Source organism: Vigna angularis, chromosome 3 (assembly GCF_016808095.1).
Source record: "Vigna angularis cultivar LongXiaoDou No.4 chromosome 3, ASM1680809v1, whole genome shotgun sequence".
Taxonomy (NCBI): Eukaryota; Viridiplantae; Streptophyta; class Magnoliopsida; order Fabales; family Fabaceae; genus Vigna; species Vigna angularis.
In genome coordinates this window covers 16,578,097-16,598,796 of record NC_068972.1, presented here as the reverse complement: position 1 = coordinate 16,598,796, position 20,700 = coordinate 16,578,097, and the positions used below count along the sequence as shown (strand labels likewise).

Here is a 20,700-nt window from a genome sequence, read left to right as displayed (position 1 = left end):
TGTTTAAAAAAAACTAGTAAATTTCATTAAACACAAAGAAAACGCAATGCAACACATAATAGAGAAGAGGCGCAAGTTAATGTAAAAGTGAAGAAAACAAACAGAAGGTTCCATAAGTATATTTCAATCAAACCATTTAACATATCTTCAACCATTATTTAAACATAAAAGATATCAAAGTCAACTTCCCTTATTCCTATTGGTGTTCTGCACAACTGTCCTTATATCTTATACCTCCCAAAAAAACGCCTAAACACATAATAAACTTAGATTAATGATCTAAGCATACTATTAGAGCCATAATAGATCTAAAAAGACAGAGAATTCACTCATAACCACGTGCAAATCCAAAATTTTCCTTGCATTTAAGATCTAACCCAAGGCAAAGATGAAACTCACCCCCAAAGGAGAAATTGTTCAATGAAAAAATAAATGTTGCTCTTGTCGCGAGGTTTACAATGACATATTGATTCTTGAAAAATAAAAAGAGAAATGATCACATTATGCACAAAAGAAGAAATGAGTTACAAGATGGGAGTCTAAAGAAGACACGGAGGCTTTTTAAAAAATATGAGATGAATTAAATTTTTGAAAGAGAGAATGAAAGTTTTAAGAGAAAACTAGGTTCAGAAAGAAAGGACTTTTTTTTGAAAAAGAAAATTAGATTCTCATAACAATTATGGTAAAAGTCATATTAAAAATTATTTTTTTATCGATTAATATTATAAACAATTACATTTTTTTATGATATATTATGATAAAATGAAAAAAGAAAACAAAAAACAAAATGGATAGGGTGAAAAATAAGTTGGGTCCATTACATTTTATCTTATATACTTCCAAAAGATTAAAAAAAGAAAATAAACACATTTAATAAAATTAAAAATGAATTAAAGTATATTGACAATGTACTCTTTTTTATTGTCATATAATTATAGATTATTATGCATGATAGAATTGTTTAGTTTTATAGTTTAATATATAAGGATATTAGAAAATATTAAAACTCTTTGACCTTAATAAAAGGCAAGGTGGAATGAAAAATTCGACCATAGCAAAAAAATTGGGAATTATATGCATATTTGCATTTAAAGTTAGAGTGAAAAATTCACTCTCAAGATAATATACAATAATTAATATATTAGGAAATATTAAACTATTTGTACTGAATTTATATTATAAGTTAATATACTTTCCGTATAAAAGTTGTATCATTTTAATTTACAAAAATATTAGAGAAAATGTGTTTTTAGTTCTTATAGTTTTGTTTAAATTTGATTTTGTGATAATACTTTTAAAGAATTTAGTCCTTCAATCGTTAAAAACTAGTAAATTTAGTTTTTTAATATTTAAACTTAATATTTATCGACAGCTTTTTACCGCTACATGTTGGAAAAAAACTTAAACTCACATTTTCTTTAAAGATGAAAACTAAATTATTAAGTTAACAATTCATTGAATAGAATAGAATTGAACTGGAAGTACTTTTTTTCTAAAGATATATTTGATCTTAATAAAAATACATTATGAGGTGTCACTTTCTTTTTAACTTTATATACACTTGTCTTAAAAGTCCATTGAGTTTTCTTAAAACAGTTTCATTGGTATCGACCTGATTCATAAGGCATTATTGTGCATTTCAAGGACCAAAAGCACAACAGAGAAAGTAAAACTATGAAAACAACAGTAGAACTGAAGCTGTGCTAAAGGCCAATCCATTCCCAAAGGTTGTTCAGATTTGGTATTTGATGCTTTGCCAATGTTCAAAACTCAATATCTCTTAATACTGACTCATAAATATAACACTATAATAACTATTATAGTATAAAAGACAACAATCAAATGATAAACATGACTGATAATATTAACTTATATTGCTAATGTGATAGTTTAATCGTGATTAGACTAAATAATATATATTAAGAAATAGCCAAATCAGAAACATGATTGGTTTACTTTCTGAACTGAGATTGGTTGGAGAAAAGGAAAAGTGGAAAAAATGATATAGATGATGAGGTCTTGGGTTAATCACAATGCATGGGAACTCTGGATCTGTCAATCACCTTACATTTCTCAATTCTCACCAAACACTTCTTCTTCATTAGATAGCTAATCTTTGAATATCCCCTGCAACCAACATACCAATTACTCTGTACATTCATTCCTATTAGCATTTTTACCAATTGCTTTGAATTTAAGTCGAAGGACTTCATTGATGCTTTACCATCACATCACTACTTCCATCTACCTTGCCTTGCCCATAACAATTCCCTGTTTACAAATCATGCATGTATATATAGAGAAAGCAACTTGCCACATTTCTCACCATCCAAATAAAACATTCCTCTCTTATCTCTTGCTACATAAATTCTTCCTGTTTTCACTCGTTGACATAACTATTATCATCCAAAACATGTCACTGACAAACACTTTGGCTATTTTTGTCATCTTCTTCTCTGCCATCTCCTTTGCTTTTGCTTCTGACCCTGACACACTTCAAGACATTTGTGTGGCACTTCCCTCTTCAGGTACCATGCATAACCATTCACAATTTCTTTTCTCATTCTTCTCTCATATAGTTCAAATAAATGTGCCAAAGTTGTGTTTAGGAAAATAGTACAATGATGTAAGTGGTGTGAATTAATTATGTGCAGGTGTGAAGGTGAACGGATTTGAATGCAAGGCTGAGGCAAATGTAACAGAAGATGATTTCTTCTTTGCTGGCTTAGCCAATCCTGGAGTAATCAACAACACATTGGGATCTTTGGTTACTGCAGCCAATGTGGAAAAAATCCCAGGACTTAACACATTGGGAGTGTCTTTCTCAAGGATAGACTACAAAGCTGGGGGACTTAACCCACCTCACACACACCCTCGTGCCACTGAGATTGTGTTTGTGTTGGAAGGTCAATTAGACGTGGCATTTATCACCACAGCCAACAAACTCATCTCAAAGTCCATTAACAAGGGTGAAATCTTTGTGTTCCCTAAAGGTTTGGTGCACTATCAGAAGAACAGTGGGGACAAGCCTGCTTCAGTGCTTTCTGCCTTCAACAGCCAACTCCCTGGAACCTTCTCTGTAGCTGCAGCTCTTTTCAGCTCAACACCAACTGTGCCTGATAATGTTCTTGCTCAGGCTTTCCAGATTGATACTAAACAGGTTGACAACATCAAGGCCAATCTTGCTCCTAAGAAGAGTTAATTTAAATCGAGCTTAATGATATTCAATGGAGAGAGAGATATGATTCATTGTATCTGTTATGGTGTTGCGCTTTCCTTGTTATTATTTTTCTTTTATTAGTTGCCCTTTCCTCGTTTATGTGGCATTGAGCATGTTGTATCACGGAATATGTAGTAGAAGGTGTCACCCTTAATGTGGGTGCACTCATTTCTTGGTTTTGTGATTCATTATTTTGTAAACACAGATCAATAAAGGTTGGACCTTTACCACCTCACTTTCTCTTTCATGTTGGTTAGTAGTTAAATCAGTTTGGTAAGACGTCAGACATCTTATAATTGGAGGCCTTCAAATTACCTTTTTAACTTAGGACCTCTCGAGTCAAAACTTCTCTTCAGTCCTACAAAATCTGAACCATTAATTACTTCTTCCAATAATAGTTGTTAAAGAGAGAATGTGATCAATGGTTTTATGTTGCAGAGAAAATAAATAGAGTGATGGCCAACACGTAAAGTGGTTTTTGGTATAAAAGAATATTCGTGGTGATTAAATTAAATATCCACATATAAAAGAAAACCAAAAAGTCTCTCAACACATCAAGACAGCTGAACTGGTGAAGTTGTAAATTATGAATAAGTAGACACAAGTTTCATTTTTGCTGTGTGTTCATTTCCAAGCATGCATGCAATTAAGTTTGATTGGATCACTCCATTGGAATTGACTCAGATTTTAAGCATATATGTCTTTAGTTTGATTTGGTTTATCTAGCTGTTCTTTCGAAATTAAGAAGTACTGATTTATTTGACAATATCTGCTCATCTATGCTAAGAACTTGCATTTTAGTGTACGCATGCTTTTCAGTCATCATAGTTTCCAATAAAGTTTCAACTGAAGTAATGTAGTGTCATGGAATCCTCTGTTCCAAGCTTTAAATGGAAAACCAAACACAACATTACTTGTTTGCCTCTTATTGAAGTGTTTATTGTCTCAGTCAATATTAATACGACATTACGAGTAAAAGTTAGTAATACTTCATTATAGATTAATCACTATGAAGATTTTGAATCACCTAAGAAATTTCCTATACAAGTCTCTATTCACTATCAAACACATTTCAATTTGCTTCACTTACATAAATTCTGATACTTTGCTAATACTTCATTATTATGTATTATTATTCAGAGTAACAATGCTTTTATTTGTTTCATGTAGTTCATACCAATATTTTACTGATATATGCTGATACAGTGTCCAAGTCATTGCCTTTACCTCTGCATTGTAGCAGTAGGTGAGTAGTAGTGAGGGAAATGTCGTTGTAGAATGTTGAAGGGTAAAAACGTTACGTTTAAACTTTGGCATCTCATTCTCATATGATGCGTTACTGCTAAGAACATTGTACATTCCAAACAACTGCAATAGCAGCAGCTTGCCCAAACAAACGTGCTGCCATAGACAAATGAAAACCAACTACTTCAATCTGGAGATAATAATGACATGAAACTGTAAATCATTATTACTGTTTAAAAGATTAAAATAGACTGGGATAGAATGAGATAACTTTTTCCTTTTATACTAAATCAACATGTCTATTGGAAAAACATTTCAAGTTAATATATATATATATATATATATATATATATACATTTTTATTATCTGACTAATTTAGAAAAATCATTTTTCAAATGGGCCTAACAGTGAAAGCAACAGAGGAACTGAAGGAGTGCGTGTCGCGCTTCTAAAGGGCCCTATGCCTCCCATCCATTTCCTAAGGTTGTTCAGATTGACAATTGAGTCAAACTTAAAAATCTCTCTTAGTAATGACTCAAAAGATAACATTATATAATTAAATTGAGAATTGATTTTGCTAAAAGTTTAATTTAGTTCATATAATAACTACATTGGTTTAATGATTAATCATCCTTTTTCTCTTAAATTTATTTTTTCTTCTAAATTTAAAACTAATTATTTCACTTCACAACAATGCATGGACAAAGTCTGCATCTGACTATAATCTGGCATCTCTCACCAAACTCCTCTTCATTAGACAGTCACTGTCTGCATATTGTCCGCAAGCAACCACCTAATTTATATGCTGATTTTTACTTGCATGAATAATTTTCTTTTCTAATAAAGACATAAAAGGTTTATAGGATTCCCATTAAGCCTTAATACACAATCGCTTTGAGTTTAAGTCTATGGACCACTGAAATGCTTTACCATCACATCTTTCTCATCTACTATGTCTAGAACCACTACCTGTTTACAAAATAATGCATATATAAAGAGGCCAACTTGCCACCATTTTAGTCATCCAAAACAAACATTCCACTATTATCTCTAATCATATCAAAAATACCTTTCTCTAACGCTTACTCTTGCAAATAGTTCAATCATCATTCCAAGTCCAAACCATGTTGCCAACAAACACTTATGCAATTTTTGTCATCTTCTGTTGTGCCTTCTCCTTTGCCTTCGCTTCTGACCCTGACACACTTCAAGACCTTTGTGTCGCACTTCCCTCTTCAGGTAATAATATGCATATATTACTATTCACCGCCATTTTAGTTTCTCTCTCTGCTCTTATAGCTCAAATAAATATGCCAAAGTTGTGTTTAGGAAAATAGTGCAGTAACCAGTGGTGTGTAATTAATTGTGTTCAGGTGTGAAGGTGAATGGTTTTGCCTGCAAGGCAGAGACGAATGTGACAGAAGCTGATTTCTTCTTTGCTGGTTTAGCCAAACCTGGAGTTATCAACAACACATTGGGATCTTTGGTTACTGCAGCCAATGTAGAAAAAATTCCAGGACTTAACACATTGGGAGTGTCTTTCTCTAGAATAGACTATAAAGCTGGGGGACTTAACCCACCTCACACACACCCTCGTGCCACTGAGATTGTGTTTGTGTTAGAAGGTCAATTAGACGTGGGGTTTATCACCACAGCCAACAAACTCATCTCAAAGTCCATTAAGAAAGGTGAAATCTTTGTGTTCCCTAAAGGTTTGGTGCATTATCAGAAGAACAGTGGAGATAAGCCTGCTTCAGTGCTTTCTGCTTTCAACAGCCAACTTCCTGGAACCTTTTCTGTAGCTGCAGCTCTTTTCAGCTCAACACCAACTGTGCCTGATAATGTTCTTGCTCAGGCTTTTCAGATTGATACTAAACAGGTTGATGACATCAAGGCCAAGCTTGCTCCAAAGAAGAGTTAATTTCTTTTTTAAGTTAATTATGATATTCCAGAGAGAAAGATTCAGTCTTATAAGCATATACTTTTCCGGTAATTCTTGAAGGTTTTGTGATTCATTGTTTCACTTACGCTGTTGTTGTTCTCAGTATGCGGCATCGAGAATAATGATATAATATTGTATCGTGGATTACATACTACGTGGTTATAGTGATACGAACTCTATGATGTCAAAGTTGTCACCTTCTATGTGGTTACGTATATTCATTTGAATCATTTTCTGGTTGAATAATAAATACATTCGACACATAAAATAGTCAGAAAAAAATTATTTTTTGTATTTAAAATAATAATGATAAGTAAATGTAAAAAATTATTAAGTATTAAAATATTATTATTCTCCTTTTCTTTGTCATAAATTTTGTGAACAGATAAAAAAGATTGTTGGTTTACCCACATGTCCACCTCACTTTCTCTTTCACGTTGGTCGGTTGTTAAATCAGTTTGGAAGATGGGACATCTTAAACTTTGAGGCACTCAAATTATTTTCTTTTATAGAAAATGTACTTGATTAAGAAAACTAATATTTTGAAACATAACATTTTTTATATTTATTTAATATTATCTTTTCTTATTTTTTATTTTTATTTAGAAATACAAAAAAAAATTAAAATTATTTTATTTTTATGATATATATCAAATAATATGTCAGCTTATTACTTCTTCTTTAAACCATAAATCTATGTCACCTTTTTATTACTTCTTCTTTAAACCATAAATGAGATGGTTGGTGAAGTAATTTTATTTGGCTATCAGATTAATGAAAAAGAAGATGTTTGATTGGAAAAAAAGGAAAATAAAGAGTAGGTATCCCACCTTGGTTCGACCCATCATTGAGCCGCTGTAAACAAGATGAAATAAGTTCATCCGCTGTATACAATAGAATATAGTATACCAGGTTTTTTAAATGTACTTTTTAAATAAATACATACATACATAAATATATATATATATATATATATTCTAAATTTTAAACTTATAAATTAATATTTCTAATTAAAATAATTATTATTTAAATTATTTTATTATAATTCATATTAAAAACTTAATTTATAAATATTAATAATTTATATTAAAATATTATTACACGCATGCATCATTTTAGTAATATAATAAAATGACATTAAAATCAAATTTTGAACTATTGGAAAACGTTGAATTGATCATTCTAATATATAATCATTTATCTTATTATTATCATATTTATTCTATCGATCACACTATAAATATAATCATGTGTTTGTAATAGTCTAATTAGATCTAATAAAATGAATTGATATTACCATCTAAATGTAGTTGATTTAGTTAAATAAATTTGAATCATAATTCATTTAATTCATTTTAATTATATAACTAAATTTGGATTTGTTTTAAATCTAATTTAAAATTTAGATTCACTTATCTTTGTAAATGAGATTAAATACAATGAGCTCAATATAATGTACTTCACTGTTAAATTTATTAGAAATGTGTTGGGTTGACTCAATTCGACCTTAAGTTCTGATTGACTTGACCTTCGATCAAGGAAGACCAAGTCGATCTAGGAGTTCGATTGGGGTCGACTCAGCCAACCTTTGTCTCATGCCAACTCGATCGACCTTCATCTTGGGCCAACTTGACCGACCTTCACTTAGGGTCGATAAGACCAACCTTCGCCCATGGTCAACTTAACTTACTTGGGCCAGGGTCAACTTGACCAACCTATTCCCAAGGCTGACTCAACTGACCTTCGTCTAAGAATAACTCGATCGGCCTTTTCTTAGATCCAACTCGGTCCTCTTTCATCTGAGGTGGACTTTCAGCTAGGACAAGCCCAACCTCATTTCGATAGGGTCTGACTTAGTCAAATTTCACTTAAGGCCACTCAGTCAAATTTTGGTCATGGCCGATTGGAGCAAAATTTGGTAGAGGATGACATCATCGATTTCGATCAAGCCCGACTAGACCGAATTCTGACTAAGGCTGACTTAACTAAATTTGGGTGGGGCCAACTCGATCGAATTTGGGTCGGGACTGACTCCACCAAATTTAGGTTGACGACAACAAGGTTAAATTTTGGCTAAGTCCGACTCGATCGAATTATGGTCAGGGCAGACTCAGTCAAATTTGTGTTGAGGTCGACTTGATCGAACTTTGGACTTAGTCAAATTTCAACCAAGGCCTATTTTTTTGAATTTCGGTCAGAACCGACTCGACCAATTTCAGCTGCACGTGACTCAACATAATTTTGATTAAACTCAAAAAACCAAATTTTGACTGAGGTGACTTAGTTGAATATTTGTCAAGGTCGATTTAATGAATTGAGACTGATGCGATCAAATTTTGCTCTAAGCTTGACTCGACAAAACTTCGATTGTGGTCATCTCAGACAAATTTTGGTGAAGGTCAACTACGCCAAATTTTGGTCAGGGTAGTCTCGACCCAATTTTAACTAGAGCTGACTAGGTTGAATTTGAACCAAGCTCGACTCAATCGATTTTGGTTGAACCCAACTCGACCAATTCTGGTCAGGCTTAATTTGTCGAATTTCGACCGAACAACTTGATCGAGTTCCAACCATGATCGACTCAGCTGAATTTAGATCAAAACTAACTCAACCAAGTTTTAGCAGAATCAACTTAGTTAAATTTCAGTCTAAATTGATAAAGTTGAATTTTAGTTAGATCTAACTCAATCAAATTTCAAACGAAGAAAACTAGTAAATGAATAAAAACCTTATACGTACCTTGATTTTTTATTTTTAAAATAAAAATATTAACCCATCCAAATACAGTTAAATGGGTTGTGATTTAGATTTTTAAAATCTAGATCTAATTAAATGGATTAAGATAAAATTATAAATTATAAAAAGATAAAACTAAAAATGAAAAAAATAATATAAAAAATTTATACTTTAAATATAAGTTATTTTGTAATAATTTATTAAATGACTAATTAATTAAAAATTATAAAAAATAAAAATTTAAAATAAAAAATAGTATAAACAAATTAATTTAAAAAATAAATGAATAAAAAGATAAAATAAATTTTATACACATATTATAGCAAAAATAAATATAAATAAAAATTTAAAAATAAAATAAATAGATAAAACGTAAAATAATTTCTATATGCACATAACAACAAAATAAATATAAATAAAAGAAATAACAATTATTAAATAGTTAAAAAAATTAAATTTTAAAATATTATTTATAAAATGAAATAAATTTGATAATATCTTTTTTTCTTTTCTTTTATATTGTAATGGACCGCATGTAGAGATTCTAGAGGAATAAAAATCATATTTTGAACTGCATTTTATTGTAGGAAACAAAAGCATTAAATCGAGTGGGAAGTGTTGCTTGGTAGCGAGTGTCGAAGGGGTAAAACGTTACGTTTAAACCTCTTCATTGCATTGGCATACGATCCGTTTCCGCTAACGTTAACAACGATGGAGGATTCAAAATCACAACAGCAGCGAAAGAAAAACTACCGAAAGAGAAGCGCTCCAACAGACGAAGATCAACTTCCTCCCTCTCAGAACAACAATGAATCAGACGATGAACGAGAAAGAAGGTTTGTTACTTATTTCAAATCTACAATTCTGATACGGAATTTTTGGTCAGGGTTTAGGCTTCATTGATGCTATTACTTTGTACAGAATGACACTGGAGGAAATCAAGCTTCTCCAAAAGCAGCGGGAAAGGAAATCGGGAATTCCAGCAAACCCTAGTTTGCAAGCGCAGAGTGGAACCGTCGGCGCTTTGGCTGCTAAAGCCGCCGAAAAGAACGACGGTGATGGCGGCGACAAGGATGAGCTCGTTCTTCAAGATACCTTCGCTCAAGAGACCGCTGTTTTGGTTGAAGACCCTAATATGTGTGTCTAAATTATATTATGTTGTGTTTGTGCTGAGGCTTTTAAATTTCGATTTGGTTGTTGATGTTGGTTCAACTTGTTTGTTGATCAGGGTGAAATACATAGAGCACGAGTTAGCGAAGAAGAGGGGAAGGAAAGTGGATGCTGCTGATCAAGTTGAGAATGAGCTGAAACGTGCTGAAGATGAACTTTATAAGATCCCTGAGCATCTTAAAGTGAGGGACTCTTCTTTGTTTTTCAATTTACACTATTTATTGTTCTTTGTTTTTCTTTATAGTTTGTAGCACCTGGTGACATTATCAAGGATGTAAATGATTTGTCTTACAGTTTGATACATCCTTCTCTTTCAGTATGTATTGCCTTTTCTTGGAATCATTCTTTTAAAAATGTTGTGCCCTGTCAGGTAAAAAGGCGAAATTCTGAAGAAAGCTCTACTCAGTGGACTACTGGTATTGCTGAGGTTCAGCTTCCAATCGAGTATGCTTTCTCGTACTTGTGATGGCCTGTATTTGATGTTTGCATTATTTGTTGAAGAAGCATTTAAGAATTGAGTGTGTTCTTTTTATATTTCTTTTTTCAAGTTAATCATAGGCTCTATGTTATTCATCTAGGGTATAAATTGATCTGCAGTTTGATTACAATGGCTTCCTTTTGTTGACGAGTTAAAACAAGACAGAACAGATCACGTTATTCAATGTTTGGTGCCTCTTAAAAATAAATTATAATAGGACATGGAGTTAGAGAGTGGTACTTGTTTTATTCCGCTGAAACGGGTGGAAGTACATAAAACGAGTTAGAGAGTGAAACCGTGGAACCAAGGAGGACATAATATTCTTTGTTGTCTGCACACAAATGCTAACTTAGTGCCCGTACATGGAAACAAACAACCATACTTTAAGGACATTAGCTTTTATACTGAAGCTTATATTTTCAATTTTTATGCTCAATATTACTCCTCTTGTCCTTGCGTCCTTGGTTCATTGCTTTTTAAAGGTAATAATTTATCTTCTTTTCTTATATGTTGCGAGTACTTGATGATTCTTGTTTATTGTGTCTTTTTTTATTTATTTCATCAAGGGGGGAAATGGTATAATTTTTTTTTATCGGATTTGACTTTGCATTTATATTTTTTTTCCTGTTCATTATGTTGGCTACGTATTGTCTCTACGTGATTTTTAGTACCCATGGTTGGAAACAAAGAACCAAATTTTATGAACTTTGGTTTTCAGCTGAAGTGCTTTTTTTCAATGATTAATATTTACAATGTTAATCTTTTCCATGGTTCGTTGCTTTTTAACTGTAATAGATTCTCTCGTATGTTGCAAGTAATTGTGATCAATCTATTCAACGTGGAACAAAAAAGTGATGTGTCTTAATCGGTTTGATTTCATGTTTTCAGATTTAAATTAAAAAATATTGAAGAAACAGAGGCTGCCAAAAAGCTTCTACAGGAAAAGAGACTTATGGGTCGGACAAAATCAGATTTCAGCATACCATCGAGTTATAGTGCTGATTATTTCCAGCGTGGAAGGGATTATGCTGAAAAACTTAGAAGAGGTTTCATTTCCTTGGTTCTGTTATTTTAGAGTACATAAGAATACTTGCTTGTTTACAGTCTTGATTTAGTTATCAATGTATTCATCTTGTGGCATTTGTTGATTGTTTTAAAGCAATCTGTATCCTAATTACTGACTAGCGAGCCTCCAATTTGCAGAACATCCAGAGCTGTACAAAGATAGAAGTTCACAGGATGATAGTTCTGGATCCAAACAAAATGATTTAAGCACTGATGGCGCTGGAGCAGTACAGAGGCAGGCTGCAACAGATGAATTCATGTTAGAGCGCTTCAGGAAAAGAGAACGCCACCGTGTAATGCGAAGATGACATGAATGTATATTTGTGGCATACCTTGCAAAAGTCCATCAAAGATTGGTGGAGGTCCAGCTTCTGTTGATTGGGATGCCAATGCCATTGATTTGAACCAGTTCCTTAATTCAAACTGTTGCCAAAGATCATAGGGCTGCGTGATCATTAATTTTTGTTGGTTCTCTTTAGATAAAAAATATATATATTGGTCACGGCCGGCGCCTGTCTGACTATTCAGTGGCTTATGTTGAGAGGTAGCAATAGAAGTGTGTGTGAACAATCCTAGCGAAGGCTAGAATGGTGATGGGGCCACCTACCTGCTTGTAAGCCGATTTGGATGTATAATATTGACTTTCAAAATATTTAATCTATCCATTGAAAACTTTCCTCCTAGATTCGTAATGATAAGTGCTTGTTGGCATCGGTGCTAACCGCCTTGTGTCAAATAATGTGTTACGATTTTAGATTCTCATAATTTGATTAAAATTTACAATAAATATTTGTTGAATTGAGTTGAGTTAGACCCTTGACAATGTGATAAAAATCAACAATTTATACATCTTGTTCAATTGAGTTAGACTCCATGAAAATTTAATAAAAATTAAAATTGATTGCGATTACGTGATTCTTTTAGCTTTAAAGACCAGTAGAATTAATAGTAAGTGATTATACCTTGTGTAAAAAATTTAAGTTTGATATTTAAACTATAATTGTTTATGCTAACAAAAACTAAAACAGCTTATCGAAAGCCTCCTTAATGCTAACGTAGTAAGTAGGTATGTAAGCGGATAAGAAAGAAGTTACTTTTTTTTGCTGCAAAAGAAAAACAGCATAGAATGATGTTCTGCTTCGTGGGGATATTTTGACCAGTGTGTTTGAACTACGAGCCTTTAGAGGGATGATAGTTTTAGAGATATCTTAGAATTACAAAAGCTGCTTTTTTCCTTTGTCCAAACACTGGAAATAAGTGCGTAACTAGATCCACTTGTTCGAACTTACATATTTGGTGGGCTTCATCGCCAAATGCTAAAGTTTTGGAGCCACAGTCCCTTGGAAAGCATACAAGTTTAACATACACTCCTTAAACAAATCAGAAACAAGGTATAATTATAAAATAGACGAAGTGGAAGAATGGTTCGTAAAATTTGTATGTATTCTTCCATTCATGACTGAACCTTGCTGATGAAAGACTGGCCAAATCTCCAATTGGACGGTGCCACATCAAAAGCTGTGAGAGTCTTTCCATTGCTGAGTTGGATTCTGAAGGACAAGCTCTGGCCGTTGAGGTAGCTTAAGCTTTGCCAGTTAGCACCCCAATTCCTTGACATAGATTCCCAGTTACTCATTTTTGACCCTTTGATCCAAACTAGAGAAATATCCCCTGCTCCTCCTACGTTGCTTATAAGCACCAGTTCGAAAAAGTCCTTCCCATTGATGGTAAATCTGATGGCTCCACTTCTTTTGCACCCAACTCTGCATCAAATTTCAATAAGTGTAAGTTGAAACAATTTTCACTTCATAGTTAGAATATGCATAACGCAATATAACATACTTTCTGTATAAAATTGGGACAATTCCAGCCTTGTATTTGGCGATCATCTCAAAGGCTGGTTGAGACATGTCAAAGTGTGGTCTTGGAGGATTACACCAACCCCCATTGTCACTAGGCAGTGCAAAGTTTGGAGGGCAGAAATTTGTAGCAGTGATCGTAATGGAAGTGCCACTTAGGCACCATTGGGGCACTTGGCTTGCGTCACAAACTATCTGATAGCAACCACCACATGATTTGCCATCATTAAACAAAGCAGTACTCAAAGCAGCTGTTTTTATTCCATAACCATCTGTGTTGAGATTTCCATAGCCACATGCACCACCTGTACAAGTACAAACAAGCTACTCTTTAATATCATGTGGAACTTATTCCTCTTATTTTGCACTTGAATTTTTGAATTGAAGAAGAGCACTGTAATAATGTAATTCGGAAAAATAAAACATTAGTAAAAATGTAGAACATCTTTTACCCATTGTTCCTGAGGCATCACTTCCACCATAGAAAGTTGCATGAGCTTTCAACCAACCTGCGGATGCTACTCTAAGTTCTATGGTGAACAACACCACAAGTAGTATTAGACCACTGAAAACTAATTTTTCCATCTTCTCTATCTGAGTATGATTCTGAACTAGGATTTTCTTAATTTGCTGCTTAACGTGACAAACTCTTATGATGTATTTATAATTGCTGGTTGAGACGTTTTTGCCCATAAAAAAAAATTGACCCAAACTCAAATTCGTATTATCGAAAAAAAAAAAGTGGTGTTGACCCAAAAACTAGTTCCCTTAATATGATAAAAAATAGAAGGCAGTTAGGTAGGTGGGAAGAAGACTCAACCCATCAGAAATGTACCCAAAGCAACCATATAATGCTATTTGCTTTAATATTAATATTCATCTTATATTTTCTCTTTATGATTGTTTAGTCTCAATGAGCAGCGAAAGAACGTGAACATGCATTGTTGGTCATAGGATCCGTGGTACGTAAGTGGTACAGTCAAACACAATTTGCAGCTCAGCTTGCTTCAAAGTAAATCATGCATAATTTAGCGAGTGATAAGTTGTATAAATTATTTTTGAGTATTGTCAGAATGTTACACTATTTTAAAGGCAAACTAACTAACAAACAGATAGCAGATAAGATTCTTCTCCTACCACATTGTCAAAGACCAACTATTTTATATCATTTTGTTAAAAAAATTAACTGAAACGGTTGCGATTAAACTAATTTGCTAGGCTATGTTCTAAACCTCAATACTGTGCAGATCAATAATGATTTAACTACAGATTCAATCAGTTGAATGAATTAAACAGAAGATTGGAAATTGTACACCGACTAGAAATAATATTAATTTATAATATATAAATAAGAGTAAATTTTATTTTAATAATATTAATTTATAATATATAAATAAAAGTAAATTTTATTTTATATAAGTTAGTTTTGTGAAATTGAATTAGAATTTACACGTTCGTTAAAAAAGATAAATTTCACTTTTAGTCACCTTCCTTATTTAATAATAGGAAAGATATATTGAAAACGCATTGCTATTTCTTGTATGATACAAAGTCAATTCTTCTACGCAAGAGGATGGAAGAAAACACGCATTAATGGTAGTAGTAACATGCAGTGGCCTATTATCTTGCTTATGAAGAATGGAAACATTTTATATTGCAACTGCTAAAGAAATTTTGACAATGATAAGTCAGATATGAAAATGCTCATGAATATATGGCATATGACGTGCCTTATCTGGTGGAACTACACCCATATGGCACATGGCTGATGCATTCTTTGCCATTGCCATGTTCACCAAACGACTGCTTCACATATGAGACTCCTTTGGTCATTGCAGAGTGTGAACAACACATAGCTAATGGTGGAAACTATCCTCTTTGTTAGAAACTTTAGATTATGTTAACTAAGTATATAACTCTTTAATTATAAGAATTTATTTTTCATAATTAGAAGGCTTACATTAATTAAAAATAATTCACAGTATATAAATATATTAATGGATGAAAACTTTTTGTCAAGAAACTTCAAATAGTTAAGTGTATGGAAGTGGTAGTTTTAATAAAAAGAGTAACAAGACGATAATAGAAACAATAATTATGATAGTATGTTCAAAGTTTCACGTAAACTAAAATAATAACTATTTTTTAATATTTATATATTATTTACAGAGCCAAAACAGTGATTGTGGTTCCTGTTATTTACTAATATTCAAAATTTATACCATTTCACTGACATTTTTACAATTTTAGAGAAAAAAATCTTAAAACAACTATAATAATAAATTAAATTAAAACAAAAGAAAATGTTGTGTTTCAAATTTTTTGTAATTATTTTTTTTTACAAAAGTTATAAAGAAAAACAAAAATAGAAACTAAAAGCAAAAATTAATATAACTTAGAAATAGAAAAATCATATTTAACTCTAAAATAAAAATAAAAATAAAGTGAAAAACTAGAACAGAAAATATATTATTAAAAATGCTCAAATGTAAAGAAACATGTAAACAAGTGATCACACCATTACCCATGGTATCTTATCCCAAATAATTAACACAACTTTAAATTAAAAAAAAAAACAATTGATATTATATTTTTCCAATAATTCATGTATATATTTGCATTGTTCAAATTTTATTTTGTCTGTACCATATATGACGTAAAGATAATTGCATATTTTTTAGTTATAAGAATAATGATAATGTTTAATATACTGTCATATGTTTTTATAATAATAATAATAACAATAAAAAGAATAATATAATAATAAAAAAATAGATGGTGATAGTAGTTACAACAAATATAAGATAATATCAGTGAGATAGATTATCATATTTTGATTATTCTAACTCTTTTTTTCTTTAGAATAAAAATTACAATAAATTGATAGAATAAGATTATTAATAGCAAAATAAAAGTATATTTTATCTTTACACCAATGTTCTATCTTATATTATGTCATGTGGCCAACAAATGAACTGCAGATTATTGCTTATTTCATCTTTACACCAATATGAAATACTTATTTGAACATTAATAATTTATTAACATAATGGTTAGTTAAGAATAACATTTTTTATATATATTTTCACTAAACTAACCTTAATCCAATGAATGTATGGCGTTTTATATTGAGAAGAAATGGAGGAAATGCTATGTGAATCCAAGATATATTATTTGGATATACACATCAAGAACAAAAACCTATTCATCTTTTATCCAAAAGCTTGGTTTTGCCATTTTAAACTTGATGATGTATTACATGAGCCCTACTCTCTCTCATTTATTTTTGAATCTAACTTATTATTATTTTAAGAAACTTGTTTTTAAATATATTAAACCAAAAGAAAATAATTTAATCTTCAATTATGACAAATTACCAAAATTTAAGGCATGTGTAAAGAAACTTATCTTCTCAGTAACCATTTTAAGAGAAAAAAAAATAAAACCAATTTTCTTCACAATTAATATTATCTTACCGTATGTAGAAATTATTTTCTGTTAATTTCTTCAAAATTTAATGTTTCATGTACGGAGAAATTAATTTTAACTTTTATTCTTTCTTCTACAAAGATGCTTCCTCCAAACATGTTCACATTCTCACTTACATATTTTATACTACACCGACACATATATTACTAATTTAAATCAAATTAACTAGTCTTTCCTTGTGAACTTACTTGGCTAGACTTTTTAGTCAAAGTAATTAAAAATGCTAAGCAAAATTTAGAAGAGATTATAAGCTATTTGATTCAGTTTCATGGGCATTTATCCTACATCTTCAAATGTTTCTTCTTGCACATTCAATTTCCAAAAATAATCCTAAATAAATGAGATTATATTTCCGTGAAACTTATATTTCAATTAAATACTCCAATGAATTTCAAAATTGATTGAAGATCTTGACATATTTTAAAACTTATTGAAGACTTTTACATATTTTGAATTCATTCAAATTTTGAACAAATTTTGAAATTTGTTTAGGTCTTTAATGAATTTTAAAATTAGTTAAAATCTTTAAAAAAATTTAATGGATTTGAAAATTCATTCATGCCTTTAACAAATTTTAAAATTTATTAAAAATTTTGAAAAATTCTTCCATGCAATGATTTCGAAATCCGTCTTAGAAAAATCTTTTAACAAATTTTTGAAATTCGATAAAGTCTTCAAAAAAATCTTTCAATGAATTTCAAAGTTCATAAAAGTACAAAAGATAGGGTGTTGAATTTTTTGAATTCCAGAGAGAAAAACAAGAAAAAAATTACTTTAACTTAATTTACTTTTACAAAAGATAATTTTGAGATTTAAAAGAAAAATTGAAGTGCAGGAAATAATGGTTGGAGGTGCAGGAAGAAATGCCCTGTTGTTTTTGGGCCTTAACTGTAGAAGGCCCAATATTTGGGCTTTGCTTTCCACGTTGCAATCTGCAGTCTTATAAGAGAAAACGCGCGCATTTCAATTTCTGCACCTATCAAATTCTTTGCTCTTTCAAGCAAAGAGCAATTCAAACGAAAAAACTAATTCATCGATCTTCTTTGTTTCTTGTTTGTGAGTTCTTGGTGAGTAATCGATGCTTGTTACTCAATCAATCATCTGTATCAGTACGCTGTTTCTTTCGTTTCTAATTTTTAATGTCTTCGATCGTGCTTTCGCATCGGGTTTGCGTTGTCGTTCAGCTAACGTTATTGTGTTATTTGCAGTGACTCTATACTGAATACACTTTTACCTTGCCTTTATAATTTGGAATGTTCAAATTCACTCACTGTGCTAGGGTTTCTGTCTAGTTAATTGCAATTTAGTCTAATATATGCCTATTTATTTTTAATTCTTAGATTATTTTTGTGAATGTTTCGGTTATACTCTTAAAATTGCTTTTAGGTTGCGGATATTAACGTCATATATGGTTTAATTTGTACCTTTAGACGTCAATGTCAACTCTAAGCACGGAGAGCGGAGGATCGAGGAAACGAATGAAACAGGAGGCAATTTTTTTTTTCTGCTTTTCAATCCTTTTGTCTTGAATTTACCTTCCGTTCTATTCGGGATCATTTAGTATTTCGGTTTTTATTTCATAATAAATAGGTGGAGGAAAAGGTGGGAGATGAAGCGGAATCAAAGACTGCAGAAGAAGAAGAAGAATTTGAGGCGAACATTGCTGGGTCCGAAGAAATGGAACTCAGTATCTCTCTTATTCTTGAGAAGATTGAGAATTATACTCAAAGGGTAGCTATGTATAGTTATACACCGTGTGAAGCTTGGAATCGTAGTGTATAATTAAGTCATCTAATTCTTTCACATGCTGAATGAATTGCATGTAGGTATCTGAGCTCCTAGAATCAGGGAAGACAATGATAAGGGCGCTAAGCGATGAATTTGAAGAGAAAGTTGTTATGTGAGCTCTGAAGTTGCCACTAAACATTCAGAGATGAAAACTCTTTTACTTTTTTAATGTTGTTGGCTTTCTATGATTTGATCCTTTTAACTTCACGTTATGTAGGATACACAAGCATCAAGTCGAAAAATGGCAGGAAGAAATCAGAGAACTGCGTGCACTGGATGCTTCAAATGAGGAAGCCAATGCTCTTCTGCATAATGCTCGATATCTTCTTCAGCCCATTCGTGATAATTAGTGAGGCTAATTTTATGATGTCTTTGTACAGTCGTTAACATAATCGTTCACCCTTATTCCCCCATGCATTAATAAGAAAAATATATAACCCTGTTTTTTATAAGCAAGAAAATTATATAAACCTGGTATGAGTATTTTTTATTGTTCGTAGCAATTGTACAGAAAATTTACAATAACTCGCTCAACCAGTTCAACCAATCTAGTTAGACTCTCTTGACTTTGGTAGGAGTTTCAATGTATGCTATGATACCCGGGGAAATACTCGAGCAGTATTGGATCGTTAGGAATTTAAGATTGAATTAGTTTGAATTGGACTGTGGTCCATCATCCAGTTAATTTTAATGTGCAATATATACTCATCAAAACTGGTTAATAGGGTTGGCGGGAGAGGGAATAATAGAAATTTTACTATTAATAATAACACTCAGCAAATCTGTCGAATTTAATTTCGACAGCGAGCAATTTTAAAGCAAGAAAGGTGTTGTTTCAATTTAATTTAGCAAGTACTTCGTGATCAAAAGGTCAGTGTCAAGTCCTTACTTTTTATTGCATTTTTTTTATCTGAACTTGCCTTTTCTTGAATTCAATTTGTTTTTACCGATTTCCCGATTTCCCGATTAGGAGTTGACCTATGCTATAGCCTAACATTTGTAAGGTTTGATGTTGAGATGTATGTTCACATGCAGGTTTTCCAAGGTTTGCGGATTGAGGGAAAATTCACGAGATCTATAATGTCTTACCATTTACCTGGATCCCATTTGTGCATTGTTATATGTAGTCTCTATATGGATATTCATAGAAAATGTATAGATGGTTAAATAAAAAGAAAAAAAAATCTACACTACCAATTTAGTATTGCTTTGCTTGGCAGCAAGTGAAGGGTAAAACTTTAAAGTTTATAGATATTGATACACTGTGCAGGAAGTTAACTTTTATAGCTTAATTTGTGTTCTGCTATATACTTACTGGCTAACAATAGGTTGAGATTATCGTACAAATATATGAGCATTGCATTGAAGAGAACAATTAGCCATCAGTGGGAAGAATGATAGAATATGCATGTTATTCAACTGTGTTTTTACTCAAATCCTTGTGGATAGATTCCCTTGTTCAGTAGTCATGAGTCAATGCAAGACATAAACCACACAAAGGATAAAAGTACTGGCGGTAGTGATTAGTATACACTTGATGGGTTGTAATCTCATCGTTAACGCTATTGAAGTACATGACAGTGCTGGCAGATATAAGTTATCCTGAAGCAAGGATTACGCTGCGAATGAGGTGACTCGAGGAAGCAAAGATAAATATGCTATATCCTCTTGTGGTTTTTTTCATTTAGCGTGGATTTGGGTCTTGCAC

The 20,700-nt window shown here is 31.9% G+C and overlaps 5 protein-coding genes across 5 annotated transcripts; 4 read left to right on the top strand and 1 right to left on the bottom strand.

Annotated features, from left to right (window-relative positions):
• Nucleotides 1-2,312: 2,312 nt before the first annotated feature.
• LOC108325450 (germin-like protein subfamily 2 member 4) lies at nucleotides 2,313-3,455 on the top strand. The gene is made up of 2 exons (XM_017558526.2): nucleotides 2,313-2,528; nucleotides 2,655-3,455. The coding sequence occupies exons 1-2, from the start codon at nucleotides 2,414-2,416 to the stop codon at nucleotides 3,200-3,202; spliced, it is 663 nt and encodes a 220-aa protein (XP_017414015.1). The 5' UTR covers nucleotides 2,313-2,413; the 3' UTR covers nucleotides 3,203-3,455.
• Nucleotides 3,456-5,480: 2,025 nt separating this feature from the next.
• Nucleotides 5,481-6,596, top strand: LOC108325326 (germin-like protein subfamily 2 member 4). Its single transcript, XM_017558384.2, has 2 exons — nucleotides 5,481-5,704; nucleotides 5,839-6,596. The coding sequence occupies exons 1-2, from the start codon at nucleotides 5,590-5,592 to the stop codon at nucleotides 6,384-6,386; spliced, it is 663 nt and encodes a 220-aa protein (XP_017413873.1). The 5' UTR covers nucleotides 5,481-5,589; the 3' UTR covers nucleotides 6,387-6,596.
• A 3,098-nt stretch (nucleotides 6,597-9,694) lies between these two features.
• LOC108324915 (protein COP1 SUPPRESSOR 2) lies at nucleotides 9,695-12,539 on the top strand. The gene is made up of 6 exons (XM_017557862.2): nucleotides 9,695-9,979; nucleotides 10,065-10,280; nucleotides 10,372-10,495; nucleotides 10,684-10,757; nucleotides 11,680-11,837; nucleotides 11,995-12,539. Exons 1-6 carry the CDS (start codon nucleotides 9,855-9,857, stop codon nucleotides 12,162-12,164), a joined length of 867 nt encoding a protein of 288 aa, XP_017413351.1. The 5' UTR covers nucleotides 9,695-9,854; the 3' UTR covers nucleotides 12,165-12,539.
• Nucleotides 12,540-13,020: 481 nt separating this feature from the next.
• LOC108325154 (putative expansin-A17) lies at nucleotides 13,021-14,369 on the bottom strand. Its single transcript, XM_017558169.2, has 3 exons — nucleotides 14,168-14,369; nucleotides 13,699-14,020; nucleotides 13,021-13,619 (listed from the first exon to the last, which is right to left on the bottom strand). The coding sequence occupies exons 1-3, from the start codon at nucleotides 14,298-14,300 to the stop codon at nucleotides 13,310-13,312; spliced, it is 765 nt and encodes a 254-aa protein (XP_017413658.1). The 5' UTR covers nucleotides 14,301-14,369; the 3' UTR covers nucleotides 13,021-13,309.
• Nucleotides 14,370-18,184: 3,815 nt separating this feature from the next.
• LOC108325732 (uncharacterized) lies at nucleotides 18,185-20,306 on the top strand. The gene is made up of 6 exons (XM_017558826.2): nucleotides 18,185-18,271; nucleotides 18,635-18,694; nucleotides 18,795-18,935; nucleotides 19,031-19,104; nucleotides 19,210-19,341; nucleotides 20,028-20,306. Coding segments are annotated over exons 2-6 (402 nt in total). The 5' UTR covers nucleotides 18,185-18,271; nucleotides 18,635-18,640; the 3' UTR covers nucleotides 20,029-20,306.
• The last annotated feature ends 394 nt before the right edge of the window (nucleotides 20,307-20,700 follow it).